Below are 21,817 nucleotides of genomic sequence, written 5' to 3' on the forward strand. Positions count from 1 at the left end.
TGCTCTTTTATCGGCTGTTAGATTACACAGGCCAATTACGAATGCTTGTACCTGATAATTTGGCCTAAAAATCATGCAGTCTAATAGGGCTCTTAGACAGGCTAAAATTATCACAGGGGTTCAGGCTGGATGATAAATCTGGGGCAGGGATAGACACTTTTCTCTGATTCTATACCAACTGCTGGTTGGCTTACTTTGAGACAGATTGGTGCACCAGACTAGTAGTTAAATTTTGCCGCAAAATTGCTCATCTTAGAGCCCCTTTCCCCATAATGCTCCACCCCTTTCTGCTAAATCTCAGCTCTTGTCTAACATGTTGGGAAAAAGTGTAGAAACCCCAATTTTAGGAGAAAAAAATCCCTCTCAACTCTAATCTTGCAATTAGAATAACTCCCTGGATCAACAGACATCACCAGAATTAACTACACTGCCTGTCCAAAAAAAAAAGTCGCCACCTGGATTAAACTAAGCAAATAGTTATGAGCCTCCTATTGGATAATTACTGCATGGGCAATTGTCTTTCAGCTGGCAATAAGTTATTTAACCCCAACTGGTGCAATGAGTTGCTTCTTATTTCTTAATCTCAATCAAATAGTTTTTATTATTCAAATAAAATTGGCATATCACAAGACATTTGCGTCTACAATTTTTTGTAATTTTCTCCCCTCCACTTCTCATATACACAGAATTGTATAAAAACATTATCATATGTCCACATATTTGATACATCTTCCACAGTTATTGTACATAATGAATATACCAATAAAAAGACAAAACAGTTACAGAGTTATTTGACTATAAAGCCCAACATCCGCCACCCCCCATCTCCCAACTACCAACCCCCCCCCCCCAATCAGAGCATGAATTTTCAAGACCTTCTTAGATGACGACATGAGTGTGAGACAACCATTCATTCCACAACTTTTCAAACTTCTGAGGGCATCCTCTCCTAACAAACACTCCCCTCTCTAAAGTCAACATATCATGCACCTTTCTCACAAATTCATCCACCGTTGGCGGACTCCCCTGGATCCACCTAAAAGCAATCAACTTCCTAGCCACATACAATAGTCTCCCAACCGCCACTTTGACCGCCTCTCCCCCACCAATCTCCTTCACATATCCCAGCACACATATCTTGGGGTCCTTCTGCACCCTCAATTCCAGGTTACGATTAATCAAAGTCAACACCTCATCCCAAAAACTACTTAGCACTGGACAAGCCCAAAGCATATGAAACAGATCTGCACCTTCCGCCATACATTTTGGACAGTTGTCATCAGTTCTAACCCCAATTTTTCGTAAAAACACTGGAGTTTTGTAGACTCTGTGGATGATAAACAATTGTGACAGCTTGCCCTGTTCACTTACAGACACTCTCGGGACTGCCTCCAATATATCTTCCCACTGTTCCTTAGGGATGTCCCCCAGATCCTTTTCCCATTTTCTCATCCTTGTAAGAGGGAATTCTATCAAGAATTTGTCTAAAAGCAGAGTATACACCTGTGAAATCAGACCTCTCTTTCCTCCAGCTGGGAGAACCAGTTTATGGACCACATCTGTTTTTGCAATAATTCAACCCTTCCTTATCGTGACATCGTAGGCGTGTCTCAGTTGCAGGTATTGATAGAACCACACTTTAGGAATGTTGAATTCTTGCTGTAGGCCTTGAAATGATTTAAATACATTAGTCTCAATCAATTGACCTATCCTCATTACTCCATGGGATTCCAAATTTCGGACTCCTGATAGAGAAATGAACTCTGGCATCAAGTTATTGTTCCATATTGGGGAAAGCTCTCCTACCCCACCAACTCCCCTGATCAATTTCACCTTTGCCCACACTTTTTTCATAAGCTCTATAAGCGTTACTTTCTCTCTCCCCCCATGCATCCCTGCACCCTCCAGAATACCCATAAGATCCCTACTACCCAACCAGTGTTGCAGTATTTTCCCCGTCACGTCTGGTAGCTTAAATTCCATCCAACCCTTAAAATGTTGACACTGAGAGGCTAAGAAATATATCCAGGCGTTAGGGACAGCCAAGCCACCTTCAGACTTGGGATATTGCAGCGTCTCCAGCTTAATCCTAGCTTGACCATATTTCCAGATAAGATCTCTAAATATCGAATGTATTTTCCTAAATCTCTCAACTGGGATCCATACAGGGGCATTATTCAATATGTATAGCAACTGAGGCATCATTACCATTTTTAGGAGATTCACTCTGCCCACCAGCGACAAAAAGAGTCTACTCCATGTCCTTGCCTTCAGCCTAAAGGTATTTAGTAAAGGAGTTAAATTAAGCTCTTCAAAATCTAGCAGTCTAGGTGTTATATATAGCCCCAAATATTTAAATTTGCCCACCCAGGGAATCAAACTATCTGCCTGCACACCAGAGAGTGCCTGTCCGTCCACCGGCATCAGGGCAGACTTCTGCCAATTTATCCGAAGCCCAGAGAAGCCACCAAATTTATCTATTAAAGCCATGGCCGCATCCAGAGAGCCCCCAGTGTCACCCAGAAATAGCATAGTGTCATCAGCATACATTGCCACTTTATTTTGCGTCTCACCATATCTAAACCCCACAATATGAGGTGACAGGCGGATAAGGGCTGCAAGTGGTTCAATTGCTAACGCAAACAACAAGGGTGACAATGGGCACCCCTGTCTGGTGCCTCTGGCCAAAGAGAAGCTATCTGACAACCCCCCATTAGCTCTGATCCGTGCCTTTGGACTTGAATACAACACTTTCACCCACTGAATAAATCGCGCACCAAAGCCCATGACTCTCAAGGTTTCCCATAGGTAGTTCCATTCAACACTGTCAAACGCCTTGGCGGCGTCTAACGCAAGTAAGGCCCTATCTCCTCCATTATCTGCTGGAATATTCAGACTAGCATATACTCTACGGATATTTATAGCAGTCGATTTCCCAGGCATAAAGCCCGTTTGATCCGGGTGCACTATAGTCAGTATTACCCTGGACAGCCTGTTTGCCAACACTTTCGCCAGGAGCTTCACATCTGCTGTTAATAGCGAAATTGGTCTATAGGAATCAGGAACTTTGGGATCTTTCCCAGGCTTAGGAATAACTACTATGATAGCCTCCGGCATAGAATGTGGTAGCGAACCCTTCTCCAGAGAATATTCAAGAACCTTAAGTAATTCAGGAAGAAGTACCCCTTGCAACTTTTTATACACCTCCACTGGTATGCCGTCTGCCCCCGGCGCCTTACCATTCGCCATCCCCCCAAGAGCTACCTCCAACTCCTCCAGCGTGATCGGCTCTTCCAGTCTCTCTCTATCCTCCTCTGATAACACTGATAACTGAGCCTCAGCCAGAAAGGCGGACAGGGCTTCCTCCGAGCTAGACGCCTTGGAAGCATAGAGAGAGACATAAAAACCTTTTAGAATATCTAATATCCCTTTTGTATCCCGGCTACTATTCCCATTACCATCCATCAGCTCTTGTATACAAGAAGAACCCCTCTGTGCCTGAGAAACCACTGAAAGCAAATGCCCAACTTTCTCTCCTTCCTCAAAAGATCTTTGGCGATAAAAACTACGCTTCCTATCCGCAGCCTGTAGTAGGTGACACCTCAGCTGTTCCTGAGCTACCTCCAGCGCCTCACTATTAGCCATGGTGGGGATTCTACCAAACGCTCTTTCAGCCTCAGTTACTTGTACATGAGCTTTAACATCTGCCTCTCTGGATTTAGATTTATGCTTGCTTATTTCTTTGATCAGTACCCCTCTCAAAAACGCTTTCATGGCATCCCAGACTCCGTGAATTGAAGCCGTCCCTCCATTAATAGAAAAGTACTCCCTGACCTCCAAAGTAATCTCAGACAAATCACCAAGTACATTCAACCAATGCGGGTTACATTTCCACAACCTCGGTCCCTGCCTAAGCACGCCCAGGCACAAATCAACCTGCACCAAGGAATGGTCAGACAACGACCGAGGATGATAAATAACCTCTCTTATCAGTGGTAGCATAACATCATTAACCAAAGCCAGATCTATACGTGATAATGAATGATGCGTAGCAGATCTACATGAAAACACCCGCTTATCCGGGTTACGCAGCCTCCAAGCATCAAGTAAACCAGTTTCCCTCATAATATTCTTAAGAGCCACACTCCCCGGTGATCCACTGGCACCTTCTACCCGACATCTATCTATGGAGTCATCCAATGTACAATTGAAGTCCCCCACTAGCAGCCACTGCAGTCCAGGGAAGTCCGCCACAAAGGTCATAATATCCCTTATTAAAGGGGAAGCAAAAGGTGGAGGCACATACACTGACACCAACACCACCTGGATCCCATCAATCTTGCACACTACACACACATACCTGCCCTCAGCATCCACACATTGCTTCAAATGTTCATATCTTATACTTTTATGCACAATCATACTAACACCCCTGGAGTGAGAGGAATGGATTGCATGTACCACATGTCCTACCCAATTTTTGTTCAGCCACTGCACGTTATCATTGGACAAATGCGTTTCCTGCAAGCAGATGATAGCCGGCTGAAATCGACCCAAATATTGAAATATACATTGTCTTTTTCTTGCATCAGCCATTCCCCTCACATTCCAGCTCAACACTTTAATCACCTGTGTCATGATGAAAGATTACAGCATGTTTGAATCTCACACTCCATACTAATGTCACTCTCTCATAATTCACGCCCCTCACCCATCTCTGACCAGTCACCCTCCCCCCCCATCCCTCCCCCTCCCCAGTGATGAGGCTACTTTGAACAGTAACCCCAACCCCCCCCCCCCCCCCCCCCTCACAAACATCCAACTCAAACTGAGGGCAATCTGTAAGCACCATGCCCAGTGCTGAACAAAAATCATTTCTGATTCCAACACTCTCCCTCAGGTAGAGAATCCTCTCCACAACTGGGAAATACATTTCTTATCCCAACTTCCTACTCCTGCATCAGGATCTACCATGTGGTAGCAACACTCAATACACTTTATAACAGGTATAACGTTAAAGTGACATTAGGGTGCAGTCCTATGCATATAAAGTGAACACAAACTGCAAACTGTTTCCTTCAAGTGTCCAGGGCCCCACTTCTCAATTGCCGCTCGTGGACGTCCAGCCACTGTGTCGCTTCATCAGGGTCCTCAAAAAATCTGGTGGATCCCAATGCCACCACTCGCAATCTAGCCGGGAACAACATGGCGTACGGAACTTGTAGCACTCTGAGCCTTTTCTTTATATCTATAAATCTGCTCCTCCTCCGATGCACCTCATTGGAATAATCCGGAAAAATGGACACTCTGACCCCATTCATGACCATCTCATCATTGTCCCTTGACTGGCGTAGGATAGTGTCCCGATCTTTAAAGTGTAAAATCTTCGCCAGTATGGGGCGAGGAGGCCTGCCTGGCGGGAGCGGCCGCGAAGGGACTCTGTGCGCCCGCTCAACCGCGTACAGGGAAGATAGGCCCTTCTCATGGAATAACTGGTGCAACCATTTCTCCACAAACTCTGTAGCATTGGCCCCTTCTGTTTTTTCTGGCATTCCAACAATTCGCAGATTATTTCTCCGCGATCTGTTCTCTAAATCATCCGCTTTGGCGTATAAGGCAGCTATATCTTTCCCATTCATTTTTGACGCCATTTGCAGAGGTTGAATAACGTCTTCCAGTGAGGACACCCTCTTTTCCAAATCTGAAGTACGCTCAGAAATCTTGTGCAGGTCGTGCCTGATTATGGACACGTCTGATCTCAGGCTGCCAACTTGTACTGCGAGCACTTTAAGGGTACTGTTGCAGCTTGCCACTGCCACCATTATATCTTTCAGTGTGGGCTCCCTTGTAGAATCAACCCGCAGGTCTACTGGAACTATTGCAGGGACCGCAGATTTGAGCTCCGGCTGACCGGAAAAAACCGGGTCATCACCGTCCATGGATCCGTCCTCCTGATCAGAGGAGGTAGGTATATCAGTCCCTTTATCACTGGCCGAATCGCCCACTCCACCGTCCAGTCTGGCATATTTACTGAGTTTAGCAGCCGCGCTCTGGCTCACCGTCTCCTGCAGCGCCGACCCCTCTCCACTTCCGGCGCCATCTTGGCCTTTCTCCATGCGGTCTTGTTTCGCCAGTTTGGACGATTTCCTCGGCATTTTCAGGCTCCGATTTTGTCACCGCAATCACCGGACACCTTCCTCTCTCCAGGTAAAGTAGTTTCAGGCAGTTTGAGTGCGCTTCCACTGTAAATGAACAGGATTTTAGCAGGAGCAGTGAACCGTGCGTCTTACTCCATGCACTCACAAGCCACGCCCTTCTTCTTATTTCTTAATCAACCATGTCGAAAGACACATCTCGTGGTCGTGGAAAAGATGTTAGTCTGTTTGAGAAGGGTCAAATCATTGGCATGCATCAAGCAGAAAAAACATCTAAGGAGATTGCAGAAACTACTAAAATTGGGTTAAGAACTGTCCAACGCATTATTAAAAACTGGAAGGACTGTGAGCACCCATTGTATTCGAGGAAGAAATATGGCAGGAAGAAAATTATGAATGATCGTGATCGGCGATCACTTAAAGGGGTTCTGCACTTTCATTTAATGATCATCAGCTTCTGAACGGCGGGGGTCCGACACCCGGGACCCACGCCGATCAGCTGTTTGAGAAGGCAGCGGCGCTCCAGCGGCGCCGCGGCCTTCTCACTATTTACCGCCGGCCCACTGACGTCACGACTAGTATCAACTAGCGTGGGTGCGGCTAAGCTCCATTCAAGTGAACAGAGCTTAGCCCCGCCCACGCTAGTTGATACTAGTCGTGACGTCAGTGGCCCGGTGGTAAACAGTGAGAAGGCTGCAGCGCTACTGGAGCGCCGCTGCCTTCTCAAACAGCTGATCGGCGGGGGTCCCGTGTGTCGGACCCCCTGCCGATCAGAAGCTGATGATCTATCTAGAGGATAGATCATCAGTTAAATGAAAGTGCAGAACCCCTTTAAATGTTTGGTGAAATCAAATCGGAAAAAAAAACTGTAGAACTCAGGGCTATGTTTAATAATGAAAGTAAGAGCATTTCCACACGCACAATGCGAAGGGAACTCAAGGGATTGGGACTAAAACAGCTGTGTAGCCATAATAAAACCACTAATCAGTGAGGCAAACCAGAAAAAAGGCTTCAATTTGCTAGGGAGCATAAAGATTGGACTCTGGAGCAATGGAAGAAGGTCATGTGGTCTGATGAGACCAGATTTACCCTGTTCCAGAGTGATGGGTGCATCAGGGTAAGAAGAGAGGCAGATGAAGTGATGCACTCATCATGCCTAGTGCCTACTGTACAAGCCTGTGGGGGCAGTGCTATGATCTGGGGTTGCTGCAGTTAGTCAGGTCTAGGTTCAGCAACAGTATGTGCTCCAAGAATAAGGTCAGCTGACTACCTGAACATAACGAATGACCAGGTTATTCCATCAATGGATTTTTTCTTCCCCGATGGCACGGGCATATTCCAAGATGACAATGCCAGGATTCATCGGGCTCAAATTGTGAAAGAGTGGTTCAGGGAGCATAAGACATTATTTTCACACATGGATTGGCCACCTCAGTGTCCAGACCTTAACCCTATTAAGAATCTTTGGGATGTGCTGGAGAAGGCTTTGTGCAGCAGTCAGACTCCACCATCATCAATTTAAAATCTTGGTGAAAAATGAATGCAACACTGGATAGAAATAAATCTTGTGACATTGCAGAAGCTTATCGAAACAATGCCACAGCGAATGCATACCATAATCAAAGCTAAAGGCGGACCAACAAAATATTTTTGGTGGTGACTTTTTTTGGGACGGGCAGTGTATAATTATAATGAATGTTACCATATTTTTCACTTTATAAGATGCACTGGACTATAAGACGCACCCAGGTTTAGACAACGGAAAATTATAAAAAAATATTTTCTAGGTCCTCTTTGAAGAGATTATGGTTTACCAGTGTTTTACTGAAGTGGAGGGTCAAAGTCACTAACTTTAGGGTGTTTGAGGGGAAAGAAAAGTTTTAGTAAGAATAATTTGGTGTTACCCTTAGTGTGTCATCTGCTGACCATTGTAACAACCAGCAGTGGTGCATGTTGTCACCTCATTAAATGTACCTAGTTTTGTTATACATACAGCTCTGCTACACAGGTACAGCTCAGCTACACCCATGCAGCTCTGCTACACATAAACAAACATACACACACTTTTCTTTAACCTCTTCAGGACCCTGCCATTTTTCACCTTAAAGGGTTTCTACCACCTCATTTGGACCTAATTAGCTGTCAAACACTAGCGATCTGCTAGTGTCTGCTCTACCTAACCATGCTATTCTAAGACCTTTGTGTGCAGCAGTTACACTAAAAAAACAACTTTTATTGCTATGCAAATGAGCCTCTAGGTGCTATGGGGGCGTCTTTTCAGCACCTAGAGGCTCCGTCTACTCACCCTGTATTCCGCCCGTCAGTCAAGCCCGCCCATCTCCTCTAGATTGCCAGCCTCCATCTCATCCATCGGCCGAATTCTCGCGCCTGCGGCGTGAGCGTCTGTATTCGGCGCAGGCACAGTGACTGTCTGACCGGCCGGGCGTCGTCTGTTCCTCGGAGCACTCTGATGTAATCGGCGCAGGCGCAGTGGAGAGTCCTGCGCAGGGAGCGGTCAGACAGTCACTGCCCCTGCGCCGAATACAGACGCACACAGACGCACACGGCGCAGGCCCGAGAATTCGACCGATGGATGAGATGGAGGCTGGCAATCTAGAGGAGATGGGCGGGCTTGACTGACGAGCGTCACAAATTTGAGTCAAAATATTTCTTTTTTATTTATAAAAAATACCAAATTTACCCAAAATTTTGAAAAATTCTCAATTTTCTAAATTTTTATTTCTCTGCTTTAAAAACAGATAGTGATACCTCCTAAACTATTTTTGTAATCGACATTTTCTTTTTTTGGAACGTTTAGAAGGCTTAGAAGTTTAGAAGCAAATCTTGAAATTTTTTCAGAAAATTTCCAAAACCCACTTTTTAAGGACCAGTTCAAGTCTGAAGTCACTTTGTGAGTCTTACATAATAGAAACGACCCATAAATCGCCCCATTTTAGAAACTACACCCTTCACGGTATTCAAAACTAATTTTACAAACTTTGTTAACCCTTTAGGTGTTCCACAAGAATTAAAGGAAAATGTAGATGAAATTTCAGAATCTCTCTTTTTTGGCAGATTTTCCATTTTAATAAAAAAAATTCTGTAACAAAGCAAGGGTTAACAGCCAAAGAAAACTCTATATTTATTACCCTAATTATGTAGTTTACATAAACACCCCATATGTGGTCGTAAACTGCTGTACTTGCACACTGCAGGGCGCAGAAGGAAAGTAGCGCCATATGGTTTTTGGAGGGCAGATTTCACTGAGATAATTTTAAGTTGCCATGTCACATTTGAAGACCCCCTGATGCATCCCTAGAGTAGAAATGCCAAAAAAGTGACCCCATTTTGTAAAATACACCCCTCAAGGTATTCAAAACTGAATTTACAAACTTTGTTAACCCTTTAGGTGTTCCACAAGAATTAAAGGAAAATGTAGATGAAATTTCAGAATTTCACTTTTTTGGCAGATTTTCCATTTTAATCCATTTTTTCCAGTAACAAAAAGGGGTTAACAACCAAACAAAACTCAATATTTATTAGCCTGATTCTGTAGTTTACAGAAACACCCCATTTGTGATCGTAAACTGCTGTATGGGCACACGGCAGGGCTCAGAAGGAAAGGAACACCATATGGTTTTTGGAGGGCAAATTTCACAGGGATAATTTTAAGTTGCCATGTCACATTTGAAGTCCCAATGATGCACCCCTAGAGTAGAAACTCCCAAAAAAGACACCATTTTGCAAACTACGGGATAAGGTGGCAGTTTTGTTGGTACTATTTTAGGGTACATATGAATTTTGGTTGCTCTATATTACACCTTTTGTGAGGCAAGGTAACAAAAAATAGCTGTTTTGGCACCGTTTTTATTTTTTGTTATTTATAATGTTCATCTGACAGGTTAGATCATGTGGTATTTTTATAGAGCAAGTTGTTACGAACGGGACAATACTAAATATGACTTTTTTTGGCTGTTTGTTTTAGTTTTACATAATAAAGCATGATTTTTTTAGTTTCTCCATATTCTGAAAGCCATATATTATTATATTTTTTTTGGGGGAGGTGACTGTCTTATGTTGGGGCTAATTTTTTTCGGTATGAGATGACTGTTTGATTTGTACTATTTTAGGGTGCATATGACTTTTTGATCGCTTGGTATTACACTTTTTGTGATGTAAGGTGACAAAAAAAAAACATTTTTGACACACTTTTTTTTTTTACGGTGTTCATCTGAGGGGTAAAGGTCATGCAATAATTTTATAGAGCAGGTCGTTACGAACGTAGCAATACCTAATATGTATCCTTTTTTATTTATTCAAGTTTTACACAATAATATTTTTTAAACAAAAAAAAATCCTGTTTTAGTGTCTCTGAAGTCTGAGAGCCATAGTTTTTTTTTTTTGGGGAAATTGTCTTAGGTAGGGTATAATTTTTGAGGGATGAGATGACGGTTTGATTGGCACAACTTTCGAGTACATATGACTTTTTGATCACTTTGTGATGTAAGGTGACAAAAATGGCTTTTTTGATACCGTTTTATGTTTTTTACGCTGTTCACCTAAAGGGTTTAGGTCATGTGGTATTTTTCATAGAGCAGATTGTTTCGGACGTGGCGATACCTAATATGCCTACTTTTTAAAAAAAATATTACATTTAACACAATAAAAGCATTTTTAAATCAAATAAAAATCATGTTTTAGTGTCTTCATAGTCTGAGAGCCATATTTATTTTTTTATTTTTTGGGGGGCGATTGTCTTAGGTAGGCGCTCATTTTTTGCACGATGAGGTGACGGTTAGATTGGTACTGATTTGTGGGGCAAAAAATGTTTTTTTTTTAGCAGTTTATATTTATTAATTTTTTTATGGTGTTCACCTGAGGGGTTAGGTCATGTGATATTTTTATAGAGACAGTCGTTACGGACACGGCGATACCAAATATGTCTGTGTTTCTATTTTTTATTTTTTTTTTACAATTTTATGTGTTTTATTTTGGGAAAGGGGCGTTTTTTTTTACTTGAAACTTTATTTTATTTTTTATTATGGAAAACAATGTTTTTTTTTACTTTTTATTTTTGTCACACTCTGGGATTTCTGTACTGTAATGCATAGGTTGTAAGTGTATTACACACTGTAATACACTTATAGCTTCCGGCGTATGAGATCCAGGGGACTGGATCTCACAGGCTGTCACAGAAAGCAGCTACGATGCCTAAGGAAGGCATAGGGCTGCCTTCCCTGCCATCGGGGCCCCGTCACAGCAGCAGGGGGTCCGATAGCCACCCTGGACCCGGCAGGATACCGCACGTGCCGCGGTCAGCACTGACTGCGGCAGTGCAAGGGTTAATGCACCAGCATCAGTGTTTTAACCAATGCTGGCGCTGCATCAGTGACTACCGGACCCCTGCCGCTGCAGTACCTGCACCCGCCTAATCAGCCCGCCGTACATGTACGACGCTGTTCCTTAAGTCACGTCCACCAGCGCCGTTACATGTACGGGGAAAGGTCCTTAAGGGGTTAATAAAAACTTCTATCTTTGGACACTAATTCATAGGTTTCCTGCACTGGCTCCTCCCATTTATGACATCATCAAATGTCCTTAAGCTATACTTGAAGTTTTCATTTCCTTTCAGTACAGTGTAGGACGTTCCTCCCCATGTGCTCTCCTGCTGCCACTGATCACACAGATCATTGCTGACAGGGAGAGAGAAGTGTGCAGATGCACATCAATTTCACTGATTAAGCAAAGCACTGAATGTGCACTCTGCCAGATTATTTAAGGAGTTGGCCACTCTGTTAGCACTTATTACAACTGTAAAGACAGTAGGGAGATATTACACTTACTAATACATCTTCTTAAGCAGATCTGTCTGCTTTCCTTGCTATTGGAACCCCCACCCTGTCCTGTCCTGCTCTCACAGCAGCCCGTCTCGTCCATCCCTGCCATGGAGAAGCTACCTCGTCCATGCATAAAGCCTGTGCTGCTGTCTGGGTCCTAGAAGCACCCTGCTTGTATCAGATGTGCCTTCTGGCACTCCGAGCTGTGCAGGGCTGGAGGGACTTAGCAGGAGGATTCTTCAAAGCAGAAATAAAGAAACTTGTGTAGAAGAAAGGGAGACTGAGGAGAAGCTGTGATGGCTGAGCACTTACTGCAGGCTCCGCCCCCCGTACTGAGAGGATCCTGCTGTATGTGAGGATGTAGAAGAGCCAGGAAGGTGCTGTGGACCATAAACTGTGAGCAATCCAAGTGTATGTCCTGTTTATGGCCCCTATGCTCTGTGTTCTTATCACAAACATGATATTACAGCCAGACCAACAGTTCAGGAGCTTTAACCCCGTCTGAGCTGTCAGTATGGCTGAGGTCAGTGATATCAGCAGCAGTCACTAATGTCACCATCTGTAAATATGTGCCTTCTCCTTCCTGCACACTGTATATAGTGATATATGACCCTCCTATACAGTGATATGTGATCCCCACCACTGTATATAGAGATGTGTGACCCCCTGTACACTGTATATAATGAGGTTTGACCCCACCATTACATATAGAGATCGGTGACCCCCTCTACACTGTATACAGTGATGTGTGACCCCCTGTATGCAGAGGTGTGAGACCCCCTTTATACTATATATACAGATGTCTGACCCCCTGTATATAGTGATGTGTGACCCCCCTGTACATTGTAAATAGAGATGTTTGACTACATTCATTTTTTTCCCAGATGAAGGGTAGTCATAAATTCATAGATGATTTCTAGGCTGTCAGCTGGCAGTAAGTCGTGTGCTAATAGACAGGATGCTCCTCTCTATGTGAGCATATCGATTTGTACAAATGTATTCATGAGTTCTTGTGCAACAAAGGTCTGTCCCCCCACTCAACAGATCTGCCTCCTCCTCCGGCAGTCCGTTCACCTAAACAGAACTGTCACAGATTTCTAGCTTCATTTTAATCAGAAAACTGGCAAAAATTTACATAAATTTGTTAGGGTGACTGGTCACGCCCCCTCAATGCCATTGTCATGCCCCTTTAAAAAAAAGAGAAAAAAAGCAGTTAAAAAGTCGCAAACGCATAGTTTGCAACTTTTTTTCACCACTTTTCAGAAACAAGGGAAATGATAAATCTCCCTCTCTATGGCTTTCATCCAGTGGTGCAACTAGAAATGACTCGGCCCCACAGCAAATTTATGAACAGGGCACCCCCCCCCCCCCCAGTAACATATCTATGATATAATTAGCATCACATTCCTGTGTGGGATGGGTAGTGACCTCTCTTTACTGATGGGACTGGGGCATACTTCTTATTGCTATGTCTGTACAGAAGTCTGATGTCTGAGGGGCTCTTGTCTCTATGGGAACACAGGTGGGCAGGATGTCATGTGACTGCTCCTCTGGCCATGCTTGCTGCAATGCATGCTGCGATTTTTACTTTCACGTTACAGTAACTCCGCCCACGCTGTCTGAGGAGTTCCTCCAGGGAAGCATGTCATGGTGAACAGGTTAGAAAAATCATATATAGCCAGTATATTTAGTATGATATAAATACTTCCTAGTTTTGACTATTGTCTGGGGCAAATCTGAATTTTCTTGCGCATCATGGTAACGAATCAGGTTTTGCTAAAATGGTGGCTGCATGCGTCATGAAGCAAGATAACCCAAAATGCTGTGCAGCCAGCGAATCCGCAGATCGCTATTCCCTGTAATATCAGAGCCCTATAAAACCGTCATCCCGCGCAGTCTTCGCCTTTGTCCTGTGAGCTGGGCATAGGGAGAGACATGGCAAGCACTCATGATCTAGGGACAGCGTTGCTGAAAACGATTAATAGAAAAATATTGGAAAGAAAGAGTTCAGCGAGACTGCAGAGACAGTGTAAGCAGAGTGCAGGGAGACTTCAGGTGCGTCACATTTATTTATTCCTACATCAGCCATAAACTAAGATATGAATTTCAATACTAATAACATGGAAGCCTTTATTATTCCAGTGCCAGCGTGCCAACCAATACCATCCAGTCTGCATCTCTTAGGGGAGCCAGGACTTAACGATGACCATACTCATCTTTTGCTGGCTTTACTTTTCCCAGATCATTCAAGTCTCCATGTCCTAGAAAAGTCAGCAAGATGGAAAGAGAAGAGGAGCTGGATGTTCCTGATGACATATTCTCATCGATATTAGATGATGTGGAAAAGGAGGAAAAGCAGATGGCAGAAGAGGGGCTCCCGCCTGTAGGACAACAAAGCGCTGGGGTTGGAGAAGTGGGTATGCAATAAATTATTAATATTCAGTGTTTACTGTCAAATAACCTGCAGGAGATTACAGGTAAGAACAGCAATAATATGCATATTGTCCCCCCAACCTAACCAACCAAACCCTATACCAGCAACAACCTCTGTTTAAAGGTGCCTCACGGCCATTGACAATGAAGGCCGACTATACAGTGCGGTCCTCGTTATTAAATAAAAGGCAGATGCAGGTTAATTGGCCGCGCGGTTCTTCACTACAGCATGACAGTAACCCACCCGCATCACAGCCCCTCCATGTGGCCATACCCTAAAGCACAGTGGCTTAGGTATCCCTGATTTATAGAGATTTATGAAGAATTATTTTGTAACAAATTGAATATCTTGTGGATACCCAAGCTGCTGAATCGAATTTTTAAAAACTTCGCTCATCTCTACTGGGAACTGGCATTGCCAAAGCAAGTGGGAAATAATTGGGTAGGGTTGGGGGTGGGGATAAAGGAGTCCATGGTATATCAGGCTCTCTTCAGTCTATTGCAGGCAGTAATATATTGTGCTGCTATGGCCGCTGTGCTCTCCACTTCCCCAAGCAGTATGGAGAGTCTCTCTTTCTCCTCCATGGAGGTGAAGTCTGGGCAGAGATCAGACAGTCTCCTGAAGTGAGTCTCCCTCACTGCTGAGTATTTAGGGCACCGAAGCAGGAAATGAGCCTCATCCTCCACGGCCTCCTGGTCGCACTGCTGGCACAGTCTGCTCTCCCTGGGCATGTACCTCTTTCGGTGACGACCGGATTCAATGAGCAGGCTGTGGGCGCTCAGTCTGTACCGGCTCAGGATCTGTTGGTCTCTTGGATTGGGGAGTTTCTCCAACTATGGGGCTAGTTTGTACTCCCTCTTCAGGCTCTGGTATACTGTCAGCTTCTGTGATGTTTGTATGTCATTCCTCCAGACGCTAATATACTCTTCTTTGCTCTTGTGTATCGTCCTCTGGATTTCCCTCTTTGCCAGGCTGTATTGGTTGATGGCTTGGGCAGGCTGGATTTGGGTGACTTGTTGCAGAGTGCTTTGTTTTTCTGGGGCTTCTTAGTATCGATCTATTTTATCTAATTTGTTATCTAGCTATCCATCTATCTATGTATCTAACTATCTATGTATCTAGCTATCAAAAATATAAAATACTATCTATCGATCTGTGAGGAATTTAGATTATTATTTAATGTCAGCCATGTTACCACACCAGCCATCTGCTGTCAGATAGCAGAGGTAGTAAACTCCACAGGGGGGCCCTGCTTCAAAGCCCAGCCAATAGCAGGCCATCTTTGTTTACAATTTATCACCTCCATTCAGATAGCACGGATCCGGCAGGAAAACTTCCCTGCAGGGGGTCTAGGCCATTCCCCAGTTCAAAGAACATTATGAGACATCATGGAACCGGCGATTCATAAGGAATTATGAATCGCCCGTCCATCACAGACATAAACCAGATACATCTTGTGTCCCTGTGGCCACGATGAACAGGCCCGTGGTCATAGTTTGGTAGTGGGATGCCAGGCAGGGGAGATATAAATATCTTCCCACAGAAACCACATAACGGTACCATGCTTGGACTCTACAGGTAGCTGGAACCCAGGCGGATCCTTTGGTCCCAGAACCACCTCCCTGCGACATTCTGGTGTGGAGCCATGAGCCAAAATCGGTTTTGTAGCTAATTTGCTGCCATCCCAGAAGAGGGGGAGTGGACTCCACCCAGAGGCCAGGAGGAGAGGGGCCGGCTACATATCAAAAGGCTCGTGCCCGCAAGCGGGCGTGTCTTTTCTCTGAAGGGAGGTCACATCGTGACATGTATTTAGAGGGACCTGCAAACTGCTGACCTCACTAGTGCCCATGTGACTACAGCTAAGAACTCATAACCACCCAAAGGACTCCTATACCTGGTAAACTGACTTTTGTTCTGCTTAACCCTGGTTGTACCCTATCATCTGTATTTGTAACCTCAGACCACTGTATATATATTCTGTGTATATTGTGTTATGTTTAGTGAGCCCTTAAGGCAATTAACCCGCGGCCGGGTTTTCTAGGAGAAGAGGTACCGGCCCCCCTCTGTCTGATGCAAGAGGGGCGGCTACCACAGTAAAAATTGCTGACAGCCTCTCCTCTAAACAGACTCAGGAGGCCAGAGAGTTCGTTAGTCGGAACACGGAGGTGTTCCCGGACCTCCCTGGTCGCACTTCCATAATCCAGCATGACATTGTCACTGAGCCTCAGGCAAAAGTCAGATTAAAACCATACTGGGTGCCCGAGGCTCGGCGACAAGCCATATCGGAGGAGGTGCAGTTAATTTTTCAGCTAGACGTCATTGAGGAGTCAAAAAGTGAGTGGGCCAGTCCTATAGTATTGATACCCAAGCCGGATGGGACATTGTGGTTTTGTATGGATGAGCTCATCGAGAGGTTAGGACAAGCCCGGTATTTTTCTGTTTTGGACCTCACGAAAGTGTACTGCCAGGTGACTTTAACGGAGGCTGCCAAAGAGAAAACTGCCTTCATCACGCCTGAGGTCTTACCCTTTGGTCTGCATGGTGCCCCTGCCACTTTTCAGCAACTAATGGACATTGTGCTTTGTGATATTGTCATCCACAGTACCCACTGGGAAAGTCACCTACCCAAAGTGCAGGCTGTAGTGGACTCCCTTCGGAAAGCTGGCCTAACCGCTAACCCAAAAAAATGTGCGATAGGGTTAGAAGAAACTAAGTACCTGGGATATGTCATTGGGCGCGGAGTCATCAAACCCCAAGTGAACAAAAAAGAGGCAATCCTGAATTGGCCCCGACCTGTCACCACTAGGCAAATAAAGTAATTCCTGGGAACGGTGAGCTATTACATGAGGTTTGTTCCCCACTTTGCTACTCTAGCTGCGCCTTGAAGGGACACAAGTCAATGATGGTTCGCTGGGATGATCGGGCGGAAGAGGCTTTCTCCGATTTTAAGTCAGCCCTGTGCGGGTCCCCGATTTTGGTGACGACTTCAAAAGGGAGTTTATAGTACAGACCGATGCCTCCGAAGTAGGCCTCGGTGCTGTATTACATAGAAACAAAGAATGTGTCGGCAGATAAGAACCATTTGGCCCATCTAGTCTGCCCAATATACTGAATACTATGGATAGCCCCTGGCCCTATCTTATATGAAGGATGGCCTTATGCCTATCCCATGCATGCTTAAACTCCTTCACTGTATTTGCAGCTACAACTTCTGCAGGAAGGCTATTCCATGCATCCACTACTCTCTCAGTAAAGTAAAGTATTGTCTCAGGAAGTCAACGGGGAGGAGCATCCCGTTGTCTTCCTCAGCCGTAAGCTCACCCCAGTCGAGACCCGGTATAGTATAGTGGAGAAAGAGTACCTGGCTATCAAGTGGGCACTAGAATCTCTCCGCTATTATTTATTGGGGAGAAAATTCCGCCTGGTGACTGACCACTCCCCTCTCAAGTGGATGAGCCAGGCCAAGGACAGAAATGCCCGGATCACCCGATGGTTCCTCTCCCTACAAAACTTTAAGTTTTCGGTGGAACACAGGGCAGGCCGGTTACAGGGAAACACGGATGCCCTGTCCCGGGTACACTGTCTGGCGTGTGTTCACCCCCTCAGGGTTGAACAAGGAAGGGAAGGGGGGTATGTGACACAATGAGACGTTTGGTCTGGGAAAACATGTATTTTCCTCCCAGCATGTGCTGCTGGGCTGATGTCAGTCCGGGTTTTAGCAGCACCTGGCTGTCCTTAAATAGGCCGCTGGGCTCATAAGCCATGTCTCTGTGTTGGGATCTAGGAGCATTGTGTCTGGATAAAGGCTTGCTACCTGTTTGGCGTGGAAACAGGTTGGTGCTGCTATCAGCAAGGACTCTTTTAAGCAGAATTGCTGCATGGTGTGAATTACCACCAACACGGCAAGGTGACTTTTTGTTTGAATATGACTGCTTGTTTTGTCACTTGCCTCAAGAGTGAATAAAACACTGAACTGTTTGATCCAAAGAACTTGTTGTTGCCTCTATACTGCGTCCGCTAATCCTGTCTACCAGAGCGAGTCCCCACAATAGACAGATAGATAGATAGATAGATAGATAGATAGATAGATAGATAGATAGATAGATAGATATTTGAAGGTAGATAGACAGACACATAGCTGGATAGATAACAGATAGATAGATAAAATAGGCAATAGATAAAATAGATAGACAGATAGATAGATAGATAGATAGATATCATTCAGAGCCCATCTGCATAGCAGCAGTCCCAGTTCCTACCATCACAAAGCCTTGCTACACCAAAAAGCCCCAGAAAAACAAAGCACCCTGCAACAAGTCACCCAAACCCAGCCTGCCCAAGCCACCAACTAATACAGCCTGGCAAAGGGGGAAATCCAGAGGACGATACACAAGGGAAAAGAGGAGTATATCAGCGTCTGGAGGAACGACATATGAACATCACAGAAGCTGACAGTATACCAGAGCCTGCAGACGGAGTACAAACTGGCCTCATATCTGGAGAAACTCCCCAATCCAATAGTCCGACAGATCCTGAGCCGCTACAGACTGAGCGCCCACAGCCTGGTCATTGAATCCGGGCGTCACCGACAGACATAGGCATCGCTACAGGGGGGCAAGGGGGGGGCAATTCCCCCCCCAGGTTATTGGGTCCCCCCCGCTGATTCCCCTTTAAAACGCTGGCCGCCGCCGCTAGTACAGCGGCGATCTGTCAGTTTTGCCAAACTGAAAGTACTGCCTATGCTGCCCACCCGCTTCACTACGGGCTCCTCGGTAGTCGGCAGCCAAGTGAATCTTCCCCTGCCCACCTCAGCTGCTATTGGCTGGGAGGGAGATGTGCCATTGGCTGCCTGTGTATTTCAGCCTAGCAGGGCCTGCAGAGGCAGAAAAGAATGCGGCTTGGGGATTTAACATCAGGAAACATCGTTGCGCGCCCCTCCCCCTGCCACCAAGCCTAGAGGAAGAAGGCACGAGGACAGAGCACATCAGAACTGTAAGTACCTTTTCTATCTACGATGCACCCCTGACCAGCGCCCCCTGCGTTACATGCACCCCTGACCGCCGCATTCTGCGTTACAAGCAGAATAAGTAGTATTAGTTGCACACACCAACAACACCCACAGGGTAATTTCACAAAAGGGTGAAGAGTTTGGAGAAGTCAGAAGTGAACAATATAGGACAATATAGTGGATTTGAAAAAAAAAATCCAATTCAGCTCACTTTCCTATTCAGTTATGTTGTCCTAGATTGTTCCCCTCTCCAAACTCTTCACCCTTTTGTAAATAAGCCCGTGAGCGTCTTCTTTAGTGACATGTTTAACATATGGGATTATTTACACAGCTCTGGTGTTTGCTGAAACTGCTTTAAACTATAAAGAAAAGTTTTCAAGAGCGTTTCTCTCTTTCTAAGGTCTGAAGCAATACCGAGGAAAAAAGGAAAACTCTTGAAAGCTTGTCTTTTAAGTATTAGGTTAGCCTATTTTCACACTTGCGGCAGTGTCATCCGGCAAGCAGTTCCGTCGTCGGAACTGCCTGCCGGATCCGCCGATCTGGATGTGTCTGAAAGCATTTCTTTCTTTCTTTTTGCAGGACCTGCAAAAGTACCTGACGTCATCACAGGTCCTTTCGCAGGTCCTGCAAGAAGAAGAAGAAGACGATAACGGCTGTGCGATCAAGTGGATGAGGTGAGTAATTTTTTGGCAGAGGTGCATTTTTTCTCCTGCAGCAGAAAGGCTAGGTGCACGCCTGGTAAGAACATACATAATTTCTGCAGTTGATAACCTATCAAAAGCTCAGTGACATGCATGGTAGAGTTAGGGCTCATGCACACAAACATAAGAGCTCCGTGCTCGTGCTGTGGTCCGCAATGCACAGGCACCAGCCGTGTGCACTCCCTGCTGCAGATGCGGACCCATTGACTTGAATAGTTCTGTAATCCGCAACATAAGGCCAAAGATAGGAAATTTCTTGCAGATCGTGGATCCATTCAACTCAATTAGTCCGCATCCGCAGAATGGAGTGCACATGGCCACTGCCTGTATACTGTGGACCTGCCATTTGCGGAGCCCTTACGTTCATGTGCATGAGCCCTTGGATATATTACCTTTTTCATCTCCCACATTCATAGCCCATTCTTTTTGGCTGCAGTATTTATCGATGTGGTCCACCACGCTCTGGGGGTCACCATTAACTGCATTTTCCTGTACAAACTTCAAAATTCTCTGTTCCTTCGAATGAGCCATTGGTAGACTACTGTAATTCTGCAAATCAAGTGAAGTTTATATTAAAGCAGGCTTATACTGTATCCACTGAAATTAATAAGTACTCACAGGAGATATCTTAGTTACTTGCTTAAAGGGGTTTTCTGGGAAACTAAACTAAATAAAAAAAAATTATATTATGTCATACTAAAAACATTCATAAGTACCTTTATTTATCAAAAAAAAAAAAGTGTTATCATTGTGGGACCCTAAAATGGCTGCCATCAAGTCAGTGCCCAGTACACTCACTAGGACGGGCTGCGTCAACACCAGCAGCTTGAGACACTGTTCAGCCTGAGGTAACAGCTACTTCCTGGTTGAGCTGACTGCTAGTGAGACGTGAACGAGCATATTAGAGCATGCACTCTGTGCTTAGGCAGGTCCCAGTGAAAAGGAAGGGAGAAAAAAAAACTGTTCCCTGGATTAGCTTTTTTTAAATATATTTACAGTATTTTTACTGGGAACAGAAATTACTAGCTTACACAGCCAGCACCTAACGATGTAGCCAATCTCCCGCACTCCTGTCAGGCTGACAGGGCACAGCACAAACTGTGATAAGAGTAGATTCCTTTTAAAATTGCCGCTTCAGAGCCCTGCCAGGGGCCCGAGACGGATTGCAAACACAGTCTCCCTTCCTCTTCACTGGGAACTGCCCAAGCACAGTGCGCAAGCTCTAATATGCGCGTTCACGAACTTCACGTCTCACTAGCAGTCAGCTCAACCAGGAAGTAGCTGTTACCTCAGGCTGAACAGTGTCTCGAGCTGCTGGTGTTGACGCAGCCCGTCCTAGTGAGTGTACTGGGCATTCTAGGACGTGTTTCTGACGCAATGACTTGAGGGCAGCCATTTTAGGGTCCCACAATGATAACTCCCTAGGGAAAACGAGCTTCATTTGATAAATAAAGGTACTTATGAATGTTTTTACTATGACATAATATTTCCTTTTTTAATTTAGTTTAGTTTCCCGGAGAACCCCTTTAAGACCATTAAAACATACTGTCAGTATTTGAACACACTGTAAGTATTTAACATCACAATTTGTCAGATCAGATCCAGGAGTGGATCCAGGAGTGGAACCTACAGAGGTGGAGTGCAATGAGATTTGTGTCTCTTCGATGTTTTGGACCCACTCC

The 21,817-nt window shown here is 45.0% G+C and overlaps 1 protein-coding gene across 2 annotated transcripts in view; it reads right to left on the reverse strand.

The window, feature by feature from the left end:
- LOC120988682 (catechol O-methyltransferase-like) overlaps positions 1–21,817 on the reverse strand; it is a 72,817-nt gene that overhangs the window by 24,910 nt on the left and 26,090 nt on the right. The window contains exons 1-2 of one of the 2 annotated variants that reach the window (XM_040416321.1): positions 20,852–21,034; positions 20,528–20,684 (exon numbers count right to left, since the gene is read on the reverse strand). In XM_040416321.1, coding sequence (XP_040272255.1) covers positions 20,528–20,666 — 139 coding nt within the window. In that variant the 5' untranslated portion in view covers positions 20,667–20,684; positions 20,852–21,034. Of the gene's footprint in view, positions 1–20,527; positions 20,685–20,851; positions 21,035–21,817 lie in introns of those variants that run through there. The other variant, XM_040416320.1, reaches the window with a different exon arrangement.

Source organism: Bufo bufo, chromosome 2 (assembly GCF_905171765.1).
Source record: "Bufo bufo chromosome 2, aBufBuf1.1, whole genome shotgun sequence".
Lineage (NCBI taxonomy): Eukaryota > Metazoa > Chordata > Amphibia > Anura > Bufonidae > Bufo > Bufo bufo.